Source organism: Balaenoptera ricei, chromosome 1 (genome assembly GCF_028023285.1).
Source record: "Balaenoptera ricei isolate mBalRic1 chromosome 1, mBalRic1.hap2, whole genome shotgun sequence".
Classification (NCBI taxonomy): Eukaryota; Metazoa; Chordata; class Mammalia; order Artiodactyla; family Balaenopteridae; genus Balaenoptera; species Balaenoptera ricei.
In genome coordinates, this window is record NC_082639.1 from 104,222,933 (window position 1) to 104,243,117 (window position 20,185).

Genomic DNA, 20,185 nt, shown 5'->3' on the forward strand with positions numbered 1-20,185 from the left:
AGTTGAGATCTGAAGGATAAACAGGAGTTAGCCAGGAGCAAGGGCAGAAAAAAGCCCAGATTAACAAAGAGCACGAAGAGGCAAGGACTGAGGGACTAAAGGCCTGTAAAGGTCGCCTACAAAGATACTGGAGTTACATGGGACCAAAATATTAGGACCACAACTCAAGATCACTTAAAAAGGAAGGGTAAACAAAGAAATTAGCAGTCACAACACAACGGTGATAGCAAGAATTAAGATGATGAAATACATCTTATTATGCAGGCATGTAGTGCACTTAAATTCAAGATTTAGCTAAAAAGATAAATACCCTACCTTTGAACGAAATGTTGGATGAACAAAATAAACAGCCTTCAAATTCCTCTTGTACCTGATTCAAAATCAAAAAAAGGGTCAGTATAAGCCATGTCTAAAACCAGTCACCATTATGAACAATTAACTCTTTTTCCAGGTGTTTAAAAGCAGGAAAAAGTTTACATATGAATTTACTTTGATACAAAATAAACTGGAGTTAAGGAGGGCCTATTATTAAAATATCCAATCTAAGTAAAATAAAAATCTTAGTTACATGAACTATCCTTTCACAAAATACACAACGATGTCTGCTATTGCTTAATACTCGGAAAGGAAAAAGCTGCTTTCCCCCTTCATAATTCGAGAAGATAACTAACTTGACGTCAACAACATCGTAGAGTTTCTTCAGGAAGTCAGAGTCCAGGTGATTGTATTCGCTGGTCAGTGTGTGAAAATACACTAATACGTATTCCTTCACAGCAATGTGATCCATTACGTGGATAAAATATAAGAGCGCCTAGAAGAAAAATAAAGATAACGATCATTTTGTACAGTAGTCTATTTCACAGACGCCGAAAGAGAGAAAAAACCCAGAAGTTTAATCTAATCTGTGCCCCAGGCACTGCAGAGAGACATCTCAGACTAATGAGTACCTCTTTAAAAAGATCTTCAGGGAAGTGTCTCATGCCAGTGTTTAGTAGTTCACATAATGCTACAGTATGGTCCCTTTCTGTCTTGTTCTAAGTGATGGAGGAGAACCACCAGTCTCCATCCTCTCAAACAACTCTTCATATACTCAAAAGAGCTCTTCAGTCAACTACCAGGTTTTCTCTCTCTGGAATAACGGTATCAAAACCATGAGAGGGAGAATTTCTAGACTTTTAATCATTCTTGAAGGTTCTACCTGCATTCAGTGAAAGTCTTTGCAGTCTCCACTGAGAAACGGACTCATGGCTCTCACGTAACCAAGAATTACTATAAAAGGACATTAGAAGTGATGCCTCACATGGCTCACTTTGAGGGCTAATTTTGTTAGCATCTTTAACGTTGAACTGAACGAGGAAAATGAGAACAGGTTTAGTGGGCAGACGGCAGTGGGCTGGGCAGCACTTCTCTGCTCTGCCTCAAACTTAATGTGACCTGGATCAGTTAGAGGAATATGCCATTACAAGAAGGATGAAATTTAAGAGAAACATTAAACACAAAGCAGAGACACGATATGCGCAGGGCCAGCATGACGCAGTGGTGTAGCTATAAACCATGACAAAGAGGAAGCTAAGAGGTAACAACTGAAGGATTACTATCAAACAGGTTATTTCCCCATTCCTCCTCAGGGGAGTCCTTGGCATTAACTCGAATGGACTAACATGGATTAGTTAGCATGGGTCCAACTGCTACCAGAGCAGACAGAGGAGGGCACTAAGGAAACACAGTATCTTTCCAGTTGCTACCTGGTTTGGACCTCACAATATATATGAAATGATACATCACGAACATCCAGAACACCATGCAAGTACACACCAGAATCAAAGGCAGGGGTTTATGCTTTTATTGGTATCAATCACATTATGAATGCTGAGAATGAATGTCATACTGATTATCAGTTGTTTTTTCCCCTGTGTGTATGTGTGTGTATTCTTATTATTATTTCTGCTCTTACCAGACTGCTTCTGGTCCTCTTTCTATCCACTCACCACCTCCTCCCCAAGGCAATCAAGATATCCATTTTCAGCTTCAAACTTCCCGTCTTTAGCTTGAATCTTTTTCATTATAAAGAAGTATAGCCACATGACAGAAAAATGTAGAGAACAAATTCTCCCCAAAACTATGAAATCCATTTTGAGATACTGATATGCATAAACTCACACCATGCCCCCCTCCCCCACAAAAAGGTCAATGTACATACAAGCTGTCCTTTCTTCTCCTATTGATATTATACCATAAACATCTCTCTATAGTACTTGCCTCTATAGCCATAATTTTTCAGGGTCACAGAACATTCCATTTGTGGATGCATAATAATTACCTGTTAGGAATTTAAGTTATAATTTTGGGCCACAAATGAGCCTGTGAGTAACATGCCCAATCCAGGGCTTCCACAATTTTTTTTACCCAAACACCAGTGACCAGGAGTTTAAGGGCTTAGCCAGATACAACTATCCGTTTTTGCACAACTGTGTTTTATCTTAAAATTGTATTTAATTTTTACACTTTTGAGTACATTGTTTTTTTTTTTTTTACTATGGTTAAGAATTATTTATTAAAGTGATTCTCCTCCTTTGCAGTCCATGTCTATTACAATTGATGTTCTAGGAAGATCTACATATTTATCCCGTGGATTCAGTTGTCCCTTGCCCAAGTATTCCAATTTGGGCAATTTCTGGGCCTACAGCTACTTGCAAACCTAGGATTATTTCCTTAGTACAAATTCTCAGAAATGGAATTAATGGGTGAATGGGTGTGACCACTTTGACAGTTTCAATTCATCTTTGGTAACAATGATTATTATTTAAAAGTAATGGCTAATTTTGATGACAGTCCCAGCTTGACCGTGTAGGGACAAGAAAACTCCCCCGCCTGACATGGAGGAGGAAATGATGACAGAAGTGTGACGTCTAGTCAAGAATGAGGAAGAAGGTGGTCTTCTCCCCCTCACCACTTTTCCTTTGATTATAAAACTGTAGCCCACTAAGGTCTCGGGGTGCGGCACCTTCTCGCCCACCTGCTTGTAAGCCTCACAAGTGTCCTATTCTAATAAATCACTTCTTATCTATCAAAAAACAAACAAAAAAACAAACAAACAAAAATAAAAGTAATGGCTAGTTTTGAAGGTGAAAAAAGAGATCTCATTTTAATTCAATTTTTTTTTTTTACTACTAATCAGGTTGAACACTTTCTTGTTTACCAGTAATACCATTTCTTCTGCTATGAATCATCTATTCCTGTCCTTTAACTCCAAAAGAAGGGATTACGAAATTATAACATCTTGGGTTAACTACTACTTCCCTTCAGAGAGATAAAAGAGTTAATGTTTCAAGAAAAGCAGAATTTGATTATTAGTATAGTTATAATACAGAATGAGTCCAACCAAAAACTTGCCAGTTACATCATATCCAAAACAAAGCAGCTGCGTTTTTGGAGATCACAGTACGGCAATTCAGTATTTCCATTTCTCCCAGAGCTCAAAACCAAACCCCTTACTGAAATGCTATGTGCCAACTTGCAGAATCAGGGCTGCTACTATATCACAGATACACAATTCTGTCTCATATTCTAAGCCCTGATTCCAAATTCATGTCCTACTTATTTTTTAAATCAACATTATTTATAAAACAAAGCTTTTTTGTGGCTTACCTTGTCCATATCTATTAATGTTACAGGAATGTTTCTTCCAACTACCACCATTACCGTGCGACCACAGTTATCAACACCTACAAACAGGAAATATAATCAGCACCCAGAAACTTTATTCCAAGAATATTATCTGTCCTGGGCTCTGACCTTATAAAAATATTCTACACAAATGTAAAAGACTGAAAACCAGGAACATAAGTTTTTCAGATTTCATCTTCAGATTTCTTTTACTATGTGGAAAACATCATCTTTCTTTTTTTTTTTTTTTCCAGCTTCATGAAGTTTTGATGACTGCCCTTACTTTTAAGATAAGCCCTCTTACAAGTTTTAAATCAGAGACAGCCAAAGGTAAGGTTGAGGGTAAAGATTTTTTTATAAATAGCTTTTTGTTTAAGCACACTACAACTTTTAATAACATCAGTGATACAGGAAAAACTAAATGGAACTCAAATCTGAAAATTAACAAGTACTGCCTGGAAAAGAAATATAAAGGGGGAATCTGATAACTTGCACTGTCTCCGTTATATATTTATGTAAGGTTTGAATTTTGTACAGCAGGATTATGGTATTTTTAAAAGTAGAAAAAAAATTAAAAGATAGGAAAAGGACATTGAGAAGAAATGAAGTTGGCCAAAGTAGAATTACTAGCTGAAAATCTTATAGGTTGAGATGCTATTTTGAAGATCTTGATGATGAGCAAAAACTATCTTCATTGTACAAAAAAAATCTATTCAGAGATAAAATGGACAAAATCAGAGAAAAGTGAAGTCTCTAATAGCATGCTAAGTAAGGTTCTTAATCAGTAAAAGAATAAGTTACCATATCCTTAAGCTCACCTGTTTGGTATAAGGCTTTTAGAGAAGCAATGTCAGATAGATCCTCAGATCTTGCTTGACACAACCAGCGATTATAACTAGAGAAATAAAGGATATAATTATTATAATAAACAGTTGTAAATTTATAAATGAGACCTGTTTTTATCTGTCTGTGTTCCTAAAGAATGATGTTTTATTATAATGAGAAAGGAGTTAAAGAGGCTGTTACACTATGCAGAATCTCTACTTTGTTATTCATTAAAAAAAAAAATGAGTTACTGAGAAAGGAAGGTATTCACACTAGATGATTTTTAAAAATCCTTTATGAGCAAATGAAGACTACTCATATAATTGGCTAAGATACCAAGTACTCAAACTAACATTGTTTTTAAATACTATTATCTTCCCCTACTAAAAAAAAAAAAAAAAAAAATGCAAAGAAGGCCTAAAGCAATAGCAGTTCTCCACAACAGATGTTCACTCATTCAACAAAGACTTATTGAGTGCTTACTACACAAGAGGTATTGAGAATACTCTAGTGAACAGACATGGTCAGACCCTCAAGAAGTTTACATTTCAGAAGAAAAACAGGTAAGTATTGTACACGTTATGTTGGACCACAAAGAAAGTAGGTAATTTTTTCTGGGAAGTCCAGGCTTATTTAATGACTGGCTAATCAAAGTAGCTGTACTGATACCCCATATACCAGATCATAGAGATGGCAGTTTGGCTTTGGCTAAGAGGATATTAAAACTGGAGGAAACATTAAAGATCTCAAAGAGTGGAAGCGATCTGAAAAAGGTCGAATTAATCTTAGAGTTACCAGTTAATGGTAGAGTTGAATTTGAAGTTGCACTCAGGTCTCCAGTTTGCTGGAAAGGTCAGTACTTTCTCTACTATTTCATACTTACTTTCTGAAAATTCAAAGTGCCACTTACTTGATTGTGAACAAAGCTTTCAAGGTACCTAAATGCATGAAAAGCAACTTTGAAGCATCTAGGTCACATATGGCAACATCCCACAACATAAAAACAAACACACAAACAAACAAAAAAAAACTAAACCAGAAGAGAGGATACTTGGGTCCTCACGCTATCACTTTCTATGCAATATCGGTAAAGTAGTTTCACCTCTATGGACCTCAGTTTCCTCGTTTGCAAAACGGTGTTTATGTAGGACACCTTTCAGCTATGAAGTACAATCACACAACTAAGGATATTTAATAGGAAGTCTATTACATATGGATTGTAATCAACAAGTGATATGCCTGCTAGTTTCACAGAAACTGTTATTGTTTGTGAAAACAATACTTAGTATTGCATAGTTCTATAGTCTATGTTTTCAAATTTAGAAACGTGCCCACCTGTGCAAATTGAAGTCAAAGACAATAACTTTTAATTTTAGTTTAAGATATAATTTGCAAGTCAAGAAAGGATCTGTGTTTATTGTAGTTCTCCCTATTCATATGTGCTATTCCATATTTTCACACAGAGCTATCTCCTAGGTTATTTACACTAACTCCCCAATTGTCTTGCTTTCTAATTGTTTTATGATTAAGCCATCTCCACATCAAGACTAAACAGAATAATATGTCTTAAATGTCTTATGAGCACCACAGGTCATGGCACAAAACATGTAACAGGAATTCAGTAAATACCTGTTACTTTCTATACTCTCTGTGTATTCATTAGCTCATTTTCAAAGATTTATTGCATAAATGCAATGCCTGCATCACAGCAAGGACTCAAATCTTTGTTGAATAAAATAATAAACATGAGTATTATTCAAGGTATTTTGGAGGCCTGAGAAGAATAATAAAAGGCCCTTGGCTTCATAGTTTAAGGTTGAATATATGAGATAGACATATTACAAAGACAACTAACATGGTAATAAGACCCAGTGAGATAAGCAATACAGCAGACATCTAAATACTGTATCAATCAAGTATGTACGCTAAGATGGGGATTGGCAGAGGTAGGAGTAGGGGTCGGGGGTGGAGTGAGGGGAAGTGAAGGCAAGGTCCAGGCCTGTTACAGAACTAACTTCTCCCTTCTTTATATCACAAAGATCAGCACAAGGCTTTACCCACTCACTGCAATATTTGCTTCTACTCTGTTGGACCTCAAGATAGGGACTATGTCTTAGTTGTCTCTATATTTCTAGCAAATTTCTAGGGTAGTTCCCAACACTCAGTAACTATGTATTCAATGAACTCTAAAGAAAAAAAATTTTTTTAAACTGGAACTCAGATGTACAAAATAGAATTAATTAACAGAAGCTTTTCCTGACTTCATGCAACTATCCCACACTGGACTTAGTTAAAATCCTTGTTACACACTCTTATGGCACCCTGTAATGTAAATACATTTTTCATACAATAATTAGTTTAATATTTCTCTCCTTTGCAAGACCCTAAGCTCAATGAGGCCTGGGGCTGTATCTGCCTTACGTGACACTTTATTATGTTTCTAGCTTGGCACATTAGTAAGGGCTCAATAAATATTTAATAATGAATGAGATAAAGTTTTTACTGTGAGAAATGACATAAGAGTTAGAGGCAACTGGATCTTAAGCCAACCAAGGAACGCTAATGAAAAAGAAGAAAGTTCTTGTGAAATAATTTTAAGAGTGATATGCCCAAATTGTGTCACAACTGGATGGAAGACCTGGAAATATTAATCAAGAACGAATTACTCAAGCGAATTATTACACAGAGACAAGGCAATGCTATGAAAGGAATGATCTAACCCTACAGCCGATCCATGTGACCATTAGCTTTGTTACTGAAGGAAGAATTGAAGGCTTTCAAAAAGATAATTCTAACTGAAGATCTACTTACTTTCTAAGAGATTAAAAAAGATATATCATTTGTTCAACTTGATCAACAAACATAACAGAAACCAAACTCAACCTGTGTAAATAAAATCCTGATTTAGAAAGAGTAAGAGAAATAAAAATTTAAAACTACAATCTTAAACATTTAGCCATGGCAGAGTATGTAAACAGATGACTTACAGCTCAGTTATATAGCAAACTCCTAAACGATCAGTCATCAGTTCCCAAACTTTTGAGTCTCAGGACCCTTTCATATTTATGTCAGTTACACCTACCAATATTTACCATTTTAGAAATAAAAAGAGAGATTTATAAAAAATATTTATTAATTCAAAAATAATAAAAACCTATTATGTGAACGCAAATAACTTTATTTTTAAATAAGCTATATTTAGGGAGAAGAGTTATACTCTTACATTTTTGCAAATCTCTTTAATTTCTGCTAGATTCTTACATCTGCTTCTGCATTTAACCTACTGCAATATCACATATTAAGCACTCTCTGGAAAACTCCATTGAACACTACAGGAATGAGAATGAAAAGAGCAAATAAGTCTTAGTAAGATTATAAAAAGGGTTTTGCCCTCATGGGCTCCCCGAAAGAGTCTAGGTTTCCTGGGTCACACTTCTGAGCTGCTGACAAGACCTCATCTTTAATTATCACAGACATGGGTCACATGAATAGGAAATCTGAAAATCTTTTGATTCAGATGTAACTTACCACTCAAGGGAAGTGAGTGGTAGGGGTACTACACCTTTGTTTCTTGGTTCAAGCTTTGGGAACCGTAGGCTGTGCTCTTCCCCAAGCCTGTAGTTATGTGCGCAACAACCTGAGCACCGCACAGAACACACCATGACATGTGAAGGTAGTGTGGCTCACTCATGAATTTCTAGACTAGAGAGACTACTTTCTTTATCTGTATATTTCAGTTCTAGAATATTATCTTGTACAGAGTAAATATCCAATGTTTCCTGAACCGACTGGAAACTGTCAACTATGTGACTAACTTGAATCTCAAGATCATGGCCTTCTACCAAAAAGAAGGACAATGCTTTACATGCTGTATTCATATTCCTTCCTAGAACCTACCCCTTTGCTGACGACCCCTTTCCAGAAAGCATGGACTCAGTAAATACAGATTCATCTTAAACTGGCTTGAACTAGTCATTATTAAGTGAAACAAATCTCATTAAAAAGAGAGAGCAATACAGACAGGCAAGTACCCAGTCCAGACACAAACAAATGCCACTTTATCTGTATCACTCATGCAGAAATGAAAAAGGGGTGTGTGTGTGTGTGTGAGAGAGAGAGAGAGAGAGACAGAGACAGAGACAGAGAGAGGGAAAAGAGAGAGGAGAGAACAGGGTAGCTGATTTGAGAAAGGTGGTAACAAAGCAGTTCTCTGTATATGAAAACAAAACGTGTCTGGTCCTTTCCCAGCTTCTCTGAAGCTGGTCTGTGTAGGTGCCTGGAGATGGTAGTAGAGAAGGGAGATGAGCTGCAGTAGCCACCTTGAAGGCTCATCTGCAATTAGCTGTAACTCTGGTCAAGTCACTCTTGGTGATCAATTCACCCTTCTGTAAATTAGAGGGATCAGACCAGATCAGGTACAAAATCATCTAAGAAATCATCTAAGAAACCTTAGAAGGATGATTCCTGAGGCCTTCCCACAGAGGTTCTGATTCAGGAAGTTTGGTGTGGGGCCTATGAAGTTTTAGCAAGCACCCCTGGTAATTCTAATGCTTATACACTTTATACTACATTTCAGAAAACTGTATCAGATAATTACCAAAACTCCTTTCAACTATAATGTACTGCTGAGAGACCACAGACCAGTGGTTCTCAAAGTGTGGTGCATAGTCCCAAGACTTTTTCAAGGGGTTTTGCAAGGTCAAAACTATTTTCATAATAACACTGAAACATCATTTGTTTTTTCACTGTGTTGACATCTGCACTGATGGTGCAAAAGCAACTGTTGGATAAAACTACTGCTGCTTTAGCATGAATTCAGGTGGAAACACCAGATTGTACTAGTAGTCGTTGTGTTCTTAATTGCCAAAATACTCACAGGAAAAAAAAAAAAGCCAGTTTCATTTAAGAATGTCTTTGATGAGGAAGAAAAAATTATTAATTTTATTACATTAACCCTTGGAAATACATCTTTTTAATATTAATCTGTCACAAAATGGGAAGAACACACAAAGCATTTCTGCAGACCGAAGCACGAGGTTGTCCTGAAGAAAAGGTCTAATTGTTTGACTTGCAAGCTGAACCAGTTGCTTTTTTTCATGGAACACCATTTTTCTTCAACTAATGACTGGCAGACAAACTGTGGTTATTTAACATGAGTATTTGGCAGATGTTTTGTCAAAAATGAATGAAGTGACCCTGCCATTTCAAGAAAAACAACCAACAGTATTTGTTACCAGTGATAAAATTTGAGCTTTAAAATATAATGTTGGAAAATTTGTATCCACCACCAGAAGCTAACAGTTTCTAATACTTAAGGACTTTTCTGACGAGATCAGTGGTGATATTATCAAACATAAATTTTTGATATTGTGTAATGTAATGTGTCAATATTTGGAACAACTGAATAATTCAGTGAGTCAATATTTTCCAAAAGACCAACACATCATGTTATAAATTCATGCTCTAAATTCCTATTATAAAATCTACTCAAAGTGCAGGATAAAACAACACATTTTAATATAACAATACAAAAATTCATAAATATGGTTTGAGATTCCATACTACAACATTATGAAACTACCGTTTATTGAGTTATGGTGTAATAACAAAGAATATCCCCAACTATTTGAAAAGGCTATTAAAATACTCCTTTTTCCAACTACGTATCTGAATGAGGGCAAATTTTCTTCATATACTTCACCCAAAACAATGTATTGCAATAGTTTGAATGCTGATATGAGAATCCAGCTGTCTTCTATTAAGTCAAACATTAAAATATCTGCAAAAATGTAAAACACTGCATTTCTCACTAGCCTAAAAAATAGTTATTTTTCATAAAAACATAATGGGTTATTTTTAAATGAATTAACAAATAATTTATCATATGATAAATATTAGTGCGTGTAAGCCATGTAAAAACAAAAGCTCTTTGGGGTCCTCAATAATTTTTAAGCATGCAAAGGGGACCTGAAACCAAACAGTTTGAGAACCACTGCCCTAGTCCAAAAAAAGGTACCCAAGTCTAGTTGTACATGAATCATGATGTGAAAAATTTTAAAATATATATAGAGGTCAAATCCCAGTCATGTGAGGGAAAGCCCAGTCACTGTATTTAAAGAAAAATGTTTGCCAGATGATTCGTACACATGGCCAAGTTCAGAAACCACTGAAACTGTAATTCGATTGTGCTTGCCTTTAGAAAAGCTGTTCATTGGTGCCCCCTAGTGGCTAATTAGCTTTTGTTTATGAAAATAAAAGGAGAACTGGACTTCCCTGGTGGTGCAGTGGTTAAAAATCCACCTGCCAATTCAGGGGACACGGGTTCGAGCCCTGGTCTGGGAAGATTCCCACATGCCACGGAGCAACTAAGCCCGTGCACCACAACTACTGAGGCTGCATTCTAGAGCCCACGAGCCACAACTACTGAAGCCCACGTGCCTAGAGCTTGTGCTCTGCAGCAAGAGAAACCACCGCAGTGAGAAGCCTGCGCATTGCAATGAACAGTAGCCCCCGCTTGCTGCAACTAGAGAAACGCCCGTGTGCAGCAATGAAGACCCAATGCAGCCAAAAATTAATAAATAAATTTATTTTTTTAAAAAAGGGACAATAAAGTGAAGACCAGGAACTCAGGAAAAACAAAATTCTAATTCTATAAGGGACTCCAGAGATCGTCTAGTCTGACTCCCACTTTATACATAGAGACTAACGACAACCACACATCATTACAGTATAGCGTGATAAGTGCTAGGCTATGGTTTGGTTAAGTACAGGGTGTAAAAAAAAAAAAAAAAAGGGAAAAAAAAGCATACGGAGGAGGCATTGATTCCAGACTTCTATTCCGTCTATTCCAACTTATCTCCAGGGAGATAAGTTTCTAGAGGCAATCACTTCTGAGCTGAAACCTGGAGAATGAGCAGGAATTGAAGAACGAGAGTGTTCCAGTCAAAAGGGATGGCAAGTACCAAAGCTCAAAGGTAAAATAGAACATAATTTGCTCAGTATTAAAGAGAACAGCAGTGACCAATTTTAAGAGCTTGCTAAGTACCAGGTACTGTGCTAAGCTCATTACATTATCTTATTTAACACTCACGACAACCCTATGAGATGTTACCCCCCTCAACCAACCTATAAGATAATGAATATTAATCAATTATGGTGTATGATTTTTCCTTTAACATTTTTTGAAAAGCAGCTAGCTTTCCAAGGACTGTTTGTTAATCCTTGGACAAGCTTACCCAGAAGTACAAAAGCTGCTTCTCTTTATGTTTCAAAAAGGAGTTATTCAGAATTGCTTTAGAAAACACCTAAAAGAAATGGAATGGCTTTATAAGGTCCCTGGGATAAATCACGGGGAAATAAAGCTCTTTTAACGTTAATCCAACCATAGATTATGCTTTAATTATAAATATAGTAATGTTAAGTAAAAACTTTGTAACTTGGTTTTTCCCTTCCCCTATTTTCTGCTTTCAGAATATAATCTCACCCAAAGACGCTACAATCGCAGTAGAAAGAGTAGGAGCTCTGAAATCAGAGATGCATTTGAACGCTGACTTCATCACATACTAATGGTGTCCACTGATAAATTAACTTTGAAGTTCTGCATCTACAAAGTGGGGACATATCTTTCTTAGAGGATTGTCATGAAGAATAAATGAGACCACGTTGCGTGTAGAGCATTTAGCAGAGGTAGGCCCCTTCTTGTTTCTCATGTCCTTATGTGTCTGTCAGTCTAAAGGGGTTTGCCTTACTTTCTTTGATGCTGCTTCTGCAGGGTTGCCTCTGATAACTGTCCTTGAAGGATCAGTCTTCTTTGCTTATCAATATCTCCTTCCATTCGAGCAAAAGCATGAGAGCCAATGAAAGACAGATCAACTCCCAAGCCTTCATCCTCCTCTTCTTGGTTGTCTGCAACAAAAATACTATCAATAGAGATGGCAAAACTTGACAGTAAATGCTACAAACCGATTGTGAATGCTGCTATAGGGATGATTGCGCAGAAACTCAAAAAACCAGGGTTAAGGTTATTTTTTGAGAATGAAACTGAAATCAGATTCAGGCGTTTGAAGAACCGAAATAATGAAAGAAACCACCTGTCCATGTGGGATGGAAGTTTTAGGAACACATGAAATCAAATCAAGGGGACCTAGGTGTAACCTTAGGAAGAAAAGAGTAGAATGTAATAATAAACAAAAAGATAGAAGCAATTATACTGTATGTGGGTTTAAAGATGAACTGTAGCACAACATCTAACGAAAGAGAAATATAAAGAAAAAATGTTTGGGGTCATTTATCCAGAATTGTTTAAGAAGGGAGTCCCTGACTGGCTGGTACATAATCTTCAGTCCTTTTGTCAGGTAACCCCTTAAGGAAGATGGATGGACCAGGATTTCAGGGTGTGATCCACAATCACTAAGATATGTCTTGACGAGCGTTCTGATTTTCTACACTGGTCATGCCTACATAATCATTCTGGTACATAAGAGTTACAGTTCTCACTACAAATTAATGTTACCTTTCTGACTTATCCAGATGATCATTTAACGTTTGGCTCGCAGCCAGTCCCTTGGGAATGGATCATCTCTTAATGTGTTCCCCACTGCCTCACTAGATCTGTTTTAAAAAAATTCTTTTTTAAAGAAAGAAAAAGCAAACAAACAAACAAAACCCTTGGACCACGGCAGGGGAGCTTCCCAAGGCAATGCCACCGCCTGAAGCCGTTCAGCTGGGACCTTCTCACATCTATACCACTGCTCCTCAAACTGTGACTGACAGGCAAGGGCTGAGTGTGCCTTTATTAAAAAAAATACCCATAAATGAATCTTCTCTCAATCCCTCAGGTAAGGCTGATTTTACATCTATTTTAACAGATTCTATATTCTAACTGAAAATATTTATGAACACTAGAGCCTATGAGGTAACAATATTTTCTGAGATATGGATGCAAATCAAGCAGTCTTTGAGGATGGGGGATAGAAGGGGACCTTTTGGCTAATGACTACCCAGCACTGCCACCTCAACTGATTTTGCTTTTCATTACCCCTTGTCATATAAAACGCATTTTACGCATTTAAGAAAAATTATATTCTATTGTGGTAGTCACAATTATGAGGATTTCCAAATGATGCTGGGCACATTTCAAGGCTGTACTCTATTGGTGGCTCCCTAAAAGTACATGAGTACCCCTCCAGGAAAGCGTGGTTCACAGACATTTTCTGATAAAAATATTGGTGATAAAAAAGAGATGAGTAGCCTTCTATAGATTTTAACTTGATGCTCATTTAAAAGTGTTCACAGCAGGAATCTCACAGTAATTCTTAAACTGCTGAATTTTGAGATCAAGTTCCAGCAGTGAAGCTTGTGAGACATGTCTCCAATAACACGTATCCAAGAAGATACATGTCTCTCTTAAACATGTATCCAAGAAGATCAGTACAAGCTGTCATACAGAACAGCTTCAGAGGAGCTCCCATCCTACCCTGCTCTACTATCACTTCAATCTACAGGGGTATGTAACCTAAAGAAACAAAACAAAACAGCATTCTTGTTTCAGTATTTAATGTTAGGTATGGCTTTCAGAGGACACAGTTGAAGCTGTTGAAAATTTTAGATGATAATATACTTGATTGCTTCCTCAACAGTGTCCTGCATGAAACTATAAACTTCGTGAGGGTAAATATGTTGTCATATCCACCTCTGAATCTCTACTGCCTAACACAGACTTGACATTATATATATATATATATATATATATATTTTATATATATATTTATATATATATAAATATAATACATATATATACTTTTTAAATTTAAAGAGTAAACCTTAACAAGAATAAGACTCTAAAAACACCTAAGTTGGTCTTGATCTTAGTGTCACGCTAATAGCCTCCCAAGGGTCAGGCTGAACTTCCTACTTCTTTGGTGGCTGATGTTTACCAGAGCCTTTGCTTCCTTAAGAGGGAAAGTAGAACTCACCCTCCGGGGCACCAGGTTTTTCACTTATTCTTATCTGCCGTTCGGGTACCACAGGCTCCCCTTCTGCATTTCCAATATCTGCAGGTAGGTACGGCAATGAGCAACTCTCCTCCTTTAATGACCTTGGGAAGTACAGAGGTAGCAGCTTTCGGTAAGTAGCCTGTGTGAGAAAAGCCAAACATCGTGTGAAAAATAACGAAGTAATGAAGCAGGCACCAGCAGTGCTTAGAGTTGTTCCTTACACCGTGAAGACAGCCTTCATCACGGAGAAAGACCACACCACTTCTAAGCTCAGACTGTACGCTGCCTGGGACCCTCAATCAGTTCTCGTGTTAAGGATCAGGGTTTGTTAGTCACTCAAGTTGAGCATGATTCCCATCCTGGCAGTTCCAGGTCACTGAACCTGGAATGAAAAGTTCTGTGACCCCTGTCCCCAACCCCTCCTTCACCTCACTAGTGATATTTGTCTTTCAAGATTCAGCTCAGACACGACTTCCTTAATCCTCAGTGTGCCATCAGGGTCCACTGGACCCAGGTTTAGTTTTTGAGATTTTTTTTTTTAACAGTTCTAACTCTTTGTGGAGGATTGCTATTTCATGACTTCCATTCTTTCTTAGAGATTTCTCAAAGAATAAAGATATATCTTACTTAAAAAAAAATAGAATAAAACTCATTCTATCTTATAATTTCCATATGGGTTGGTCCACCGGACTCATTCCTAAATCCATGACACATTATAGATACTTAGTGCTCTTATTTTTCCTATATCTTGAAGCATTTTGCTTTTTCATCATCCTAGAATTATTTTATCGTTATTCATCAATTATTCCCAACTATACCAAAAAAGACTACAATAGAATAATAAGAAACCAGAAGAATGATGGAATTGCCTAGAAGGACAGAGAAATCATTATCTGTCACTTTTCCTATTATGTCACCTGCAATACTGTATCATCTTTCATGTAAATAAGTATATTATATGAGGCACATAAGACTGGATTGTTAAGTCAACTGTACTCAATTAAAAAAAAAAAAAGACTAGAGACACCATCTTTGCAGCCTTTTTAAAAAACAGATATAATTCATGTACCATAAAATTCACGTTTTAAAGTATATGATTCACTGGTTTTTAGTATATTCATGAAGTTGTGGAATCATCATCACTATCTAATTCCAGAACATTTCATCATCTCAAATAGAAAATCTAAGCTCATTAGCTAGGTCATTCTCCATCCCTCCCTCCCCAAGCCCCTGGCAACCACTAACATTTCTGTCTGTACAGATTTACCTATTCCGCACATTTCATTAAAATGGAATACAGTATATGGTTTTTGTGTCTGGCTTTCTCTACCTAGCATAATGTTTCTAAGGTTCACCCATGCTACAGGATACATCAGTACTTCATTCTTTTCATAGGTTAATATTCCATTGTAGGTATATACCATATTTTGTTTATCCATCTATCAGTTAGTCAGACATTTAGGTTGTTTCCACATTTTGGCTGTTACGAATAATGCTGAGATGAATATTTGTGTACAGGTTTTAGTGTGGACATATGTTTTCAGTTCTATTCTGCATACACCTAAGAGCGGAATCTCTGTTTAACTTTTTGAGGAACTGCCAGGCTGTTTTCCAAAGCAGCTGCACAATTTTACATTCTCACTAGCCATGTATGAGGGTTCCAATTTCTCCACATCCTAACTCTTGTTATTGTCTGTCTTTGTAATTAAAGTCACACTAGTGAGTGTGAAGTGCTATCTCATTGTGATTTTGATTTATATTCCCTTAATGGTTAATGTTATAGAACATCTTCCCACGTGCTTGTCTATTCAAAACTTTTGCCCATTTTTTAAGATTTTATTTTTTCATAGCAGTTTACGGCTCACAACAAAATTGGGAAGAAGGCAGAGAGATTTCCCATATCCCTTCAGCCCTCACACATGCAGTCTCCCTCACTATCACCAACCCCCACCAGAGTGGTACCTTTGTTATAACTGATGAACCTACACTGACACGTCTAATCACCCATAGATTATATTAGGGTTCAGTCTTGGTGTTGTACATTCTACAGGTTTGCACAAATGTATAATGACTTGTATCCATCATTATAGCACCATACAGAGTATTTTCACTGCCCTAAGAATCCTCTGTGCTCTATTCATCCCTCCCCCATCCTCAGGCAACCACTGACCTTTTTATTGTCTTGGTAGTTTTGCCTTTTCCAGAACATCAGATGGTTGGAATCATGCAGTATGCAGCCTTTTCAGATAGGCTTCTTTTTTTTTTTTTTTAATTAATTTATTTATTTATTTATTTTTGGCTGCACTGGGTCTTTGTTGCTGCACGTGGGCTTTCTCTAGTTGTGGCAAGCGGGGACTACTCTTTGTTGCTGCACGCGGGTTTCTCATTGCAGTGGTTTCTCTTGTTGCGGAGCACGGGCTTCTAGGCATGCGGGCTTCAGTAATTGTGGCATGTGGGCTCTAGAGCGCAGGCTCAGTAGCTGTGGCATGTGGGCTCAGTAGTTGTGGCTCATGGGCTCTAGGCGCGTGGGCTTCAGTAGTTGTGGCACACGGGCTTAGTTGCTCCGCGGTATGTGGGATCTCCCCAGACCAGGGCTCGAACCCGTGTCCCCTGCATTGGCAGGTGGATTCTTAACCACTGCGCCACCAGGGAAGTCCCAGATAGGCTTCTTTCACTTAGTAATATGCACTTAAGGTCCCTCCATATCTTTTTATAGCTTGATAGTTCATTTCTTCTTAGTGTTTAATAATATTCCATTGTCTGGATGTATTACAGTTTATTTACCCATTCACCTACCAACATATTGGTGTTTCCAAGTTTTGGCAAATATTAATAAAGCTGCTATAAACATCCTTTGTAGTTTTTTGTGAGGACATAAATTTTCAACTCCTTTGGGTAAATACCAACTTTTGTCCATTTTAAAATTGGGTGATTTGTCTTTTTACTGTTGAATTGTAAGAGTGACCAATTTACCTATTTTTATTTTGGATGCTTGTGTCTTTGACATCACATCATATCTAAGAAACCACTGCCTAAGCCAAGGTCATGAAGATTTATACCTATGTTTTCTTCTAACAGTTTTATAGTTTTAGGTCTCATACTTAGTCCCTAGATACATTTTGAGCTAATTTCCTTTATATGGGTGAAGTAGGGGTTCAACTTCATTCTTTTGCATGTGGATAACCAGTTGCTCCAATACCATTTGTTAATAAGACTATTTATTCTTTCTTCATTGAATTGTCTTGGCAGCCATGTCAAAATTCTATTACACTGATCTATATGTTTATTCTTATGTCAGTACAACATAGTCTTGCTTACTGTGCTTGGAGTAAGTTTCAAAATAAGTTAAGTGTGAATCCTCCAACTTTGTTCTTTTTTTCCAAGGTGTTTTGACTATCCTGGGTCCCTTGCATATCCATGTGAAATTCAGGATCAACTTGTCAATTTCTATAACAAACTCAGTTGGAATTTTGATAGGGATTTTGCTGAATCTGTAGAACAATTTGGGGAATACTGCCATCTTAACAACATTGTCTTTCAATCCATAAACAATCCATCCATTATTAAGGTCTTTTAAATTTTCCTTCAAATATATTTTGCAGTTTTCAATGTACAAGCCTTACACTTCTTTTGTTAAGTTTAGTCTTAAACATTTGATTCTTCTTAATGCTACTGTAAATGCAACTGTTTTCTTAATTTCATTTTTGGATTATTCTTTGCTAGTGTGTAGAAACACTATTTTTTATATTGATCTTATGTCCTGTAACCCTGCTGAGCTCTATTAGTTCTAATAGCTTTTTTGTCGACGTCTTAGGATTTTTTTATATACAAAAACATAGCTAACATTCCTGGGATAAATTCCACTTGGTGATGTTATATTACATAATCCTTTTATATGTTGCTGGATTCAGTATGCTAATATTTTGTTAAGAATTTTTGCATCTCTATTCTTATGTGTAGTCTGTAATCTGTTTTTAACTTTCATTGGAAAGATTTGAGAATTCAGACTTTTTCATTTTCAGCCCAAAATAGCAAAGAGAAGACAATTGAACAAAGATGACATTTCAGAATTATTAAAGGAATCAAAGGTGAATGTAAAGACACAGACAGCAGCACTTTATTAAAGATGAGGTTAAGATTGATCATATGAAGTGAATCTCAGACACTGAGTCTTCAGATGACAATATCCTAGATTAATCTTCTCCAATTCAAGAACCTATGAGTCAACAACATATTTCTATGGGCAAAGTAGAAATATGGCATTCTCATTCAGTGAGGCACTATAGGAAGGACTTGACCATACAGGATTTTGTGATAAGAACATTTTACTAGAAAGATGTGACAGTATTCTTTCATCTTTTACGATGTTTGTGCAACAAAATTTACTTGATATAAAAAGGTTGGTTACATTTCAATTCTTACTGAAATACCTTATCAAATTGTTTTTTATTATCCCTTTATTATTCAATAAATTATTCATAAAATGACCTTTAAAAAAAAGTCCATTGGACCTAGATGATAAACGTTAATGACTATTTTTTTCAGGTATACTGCAGGTGAAGAATTTTTCTCTGTTCCCCTGGGTCTGGCTTAGGTGCCCTGATAGACTGCCACAGCACTGTGATGTACACTCCCAGCACAGCACTTGCCACACCTCAGGGTGGTCTTTGTTTATCTGGTTATCTAACTATTAGTCTACAAACTCCCTAGAACAGGGTATCTTATCTTGGTACCTTACTTGGTATCCTATTCTATGACATGGTCAAATCTCTAGCCCAGACTTCACTCCTCAGCTTTAGATTGAACAAGCACAATGGCCTGCTGATCATTAGCTGAATACACTGATCCCCTAGGATTCAACATGTTCAAAATAGAACTTGTCTTCATCCCTTCTCCTCTCTCTAAAACTTTCCCCCCTTTCTACCTGCTGTCTCACTGGTGGCATCATTATCCAGTCATCCTAGCCAGAAACCTAGGAGTCATCCTTAACTTCCCTCTCTCTTTTCCCCTACATATTTGTGACCTCCAACTCCAGCTGAATTTGTTTAATATTTTTTTTAAATTTCAACACCTCCAGTGCCCTTGTTCAGGCCTGATCATTTCTCACTTGGAATATTACAACCGCTTATTATCTCTTCTTGTCATTTGTCACTTGTCTTTCTCCTTCAAAATCATCCTCCACATAGCTAATATACAAGTTAGACCACATCATTTGTCTGCTTGGAGCTCTTCTATGTTCTCCCATTGTATGATTGATAAAGTATGAGATACCAGGCCTTGAGTGATCTTGCCCCTGCCTAACTTTCATTTTTGCCACTCCTAGCCTCACATTTTATGCAATACACTACACCCGTTCTGCTATTTCTTACTTATATGACTGTGCTTATGCTTGTATGACTACTGTTATTTGCCCTTCCTTTGGAAAATTTTAGTTATCTTTTACAATGATTTCAACTTACATATCACCATCTATGGAAAGCATTTCCTAACCCCATGCCAGGCTGGGGTTGTGTGCTCCTATCCTTCCCATACCTCCATTAATGCCCTTACCACAATTATCATAACTTATCTGACTTGTCTGTCCCCACCAACACAGTGGGTTCCTTGAGGACAATGACCATGACTCATTCACTGGTGTATTCCCAGAACCCAGTAGAGTAAACCTGATATATCCTAGACATTCAATCATAGGTCACTGA

General features: G+C 36.9%; 1 protein-coding gene across 1 annotated transcript in view; it reads right to left on the reverse strand.

Moving 5' to 3' along the window:
• The window catches only part of GDAP2 (ganglioside induced differentiation associated protein 2), a 74,378-nt gene that overhangs the window by 17,928 nt on the left and 36,265 nt on the right, over positions 1 to 20,185 (reverse strand). Inside the window, exons 7-12 of the mRNA XM_059928850.1 lie at positions 14,466 to 14,625; positions 12,240 to 12,396; positions 4,485 to 4,561; positions 3,649 to 3,725; positions 672 to 811; positions 316 to 370 (exon numbers count right to left, since the gene is read on the reverse strand). Coding sequence (XP_059784833.1) covers positions 316 to 370; positions 672 to 811; positions 3,649 to 3,725; positions 4,485 to 4,561; positions 12,240 to 12,396; positions 14,466 to 14,625 — 666 coding nt within the window. The remainder of the gene's footprint in view (positions 1 to 315; positions 371 to 671; positions 812 to 3,648; positions 3,726 to 4,484; positions 4,562 to 12,239; positions 12,397 to 14,465; positions 14,626 to 20,185) is intronic.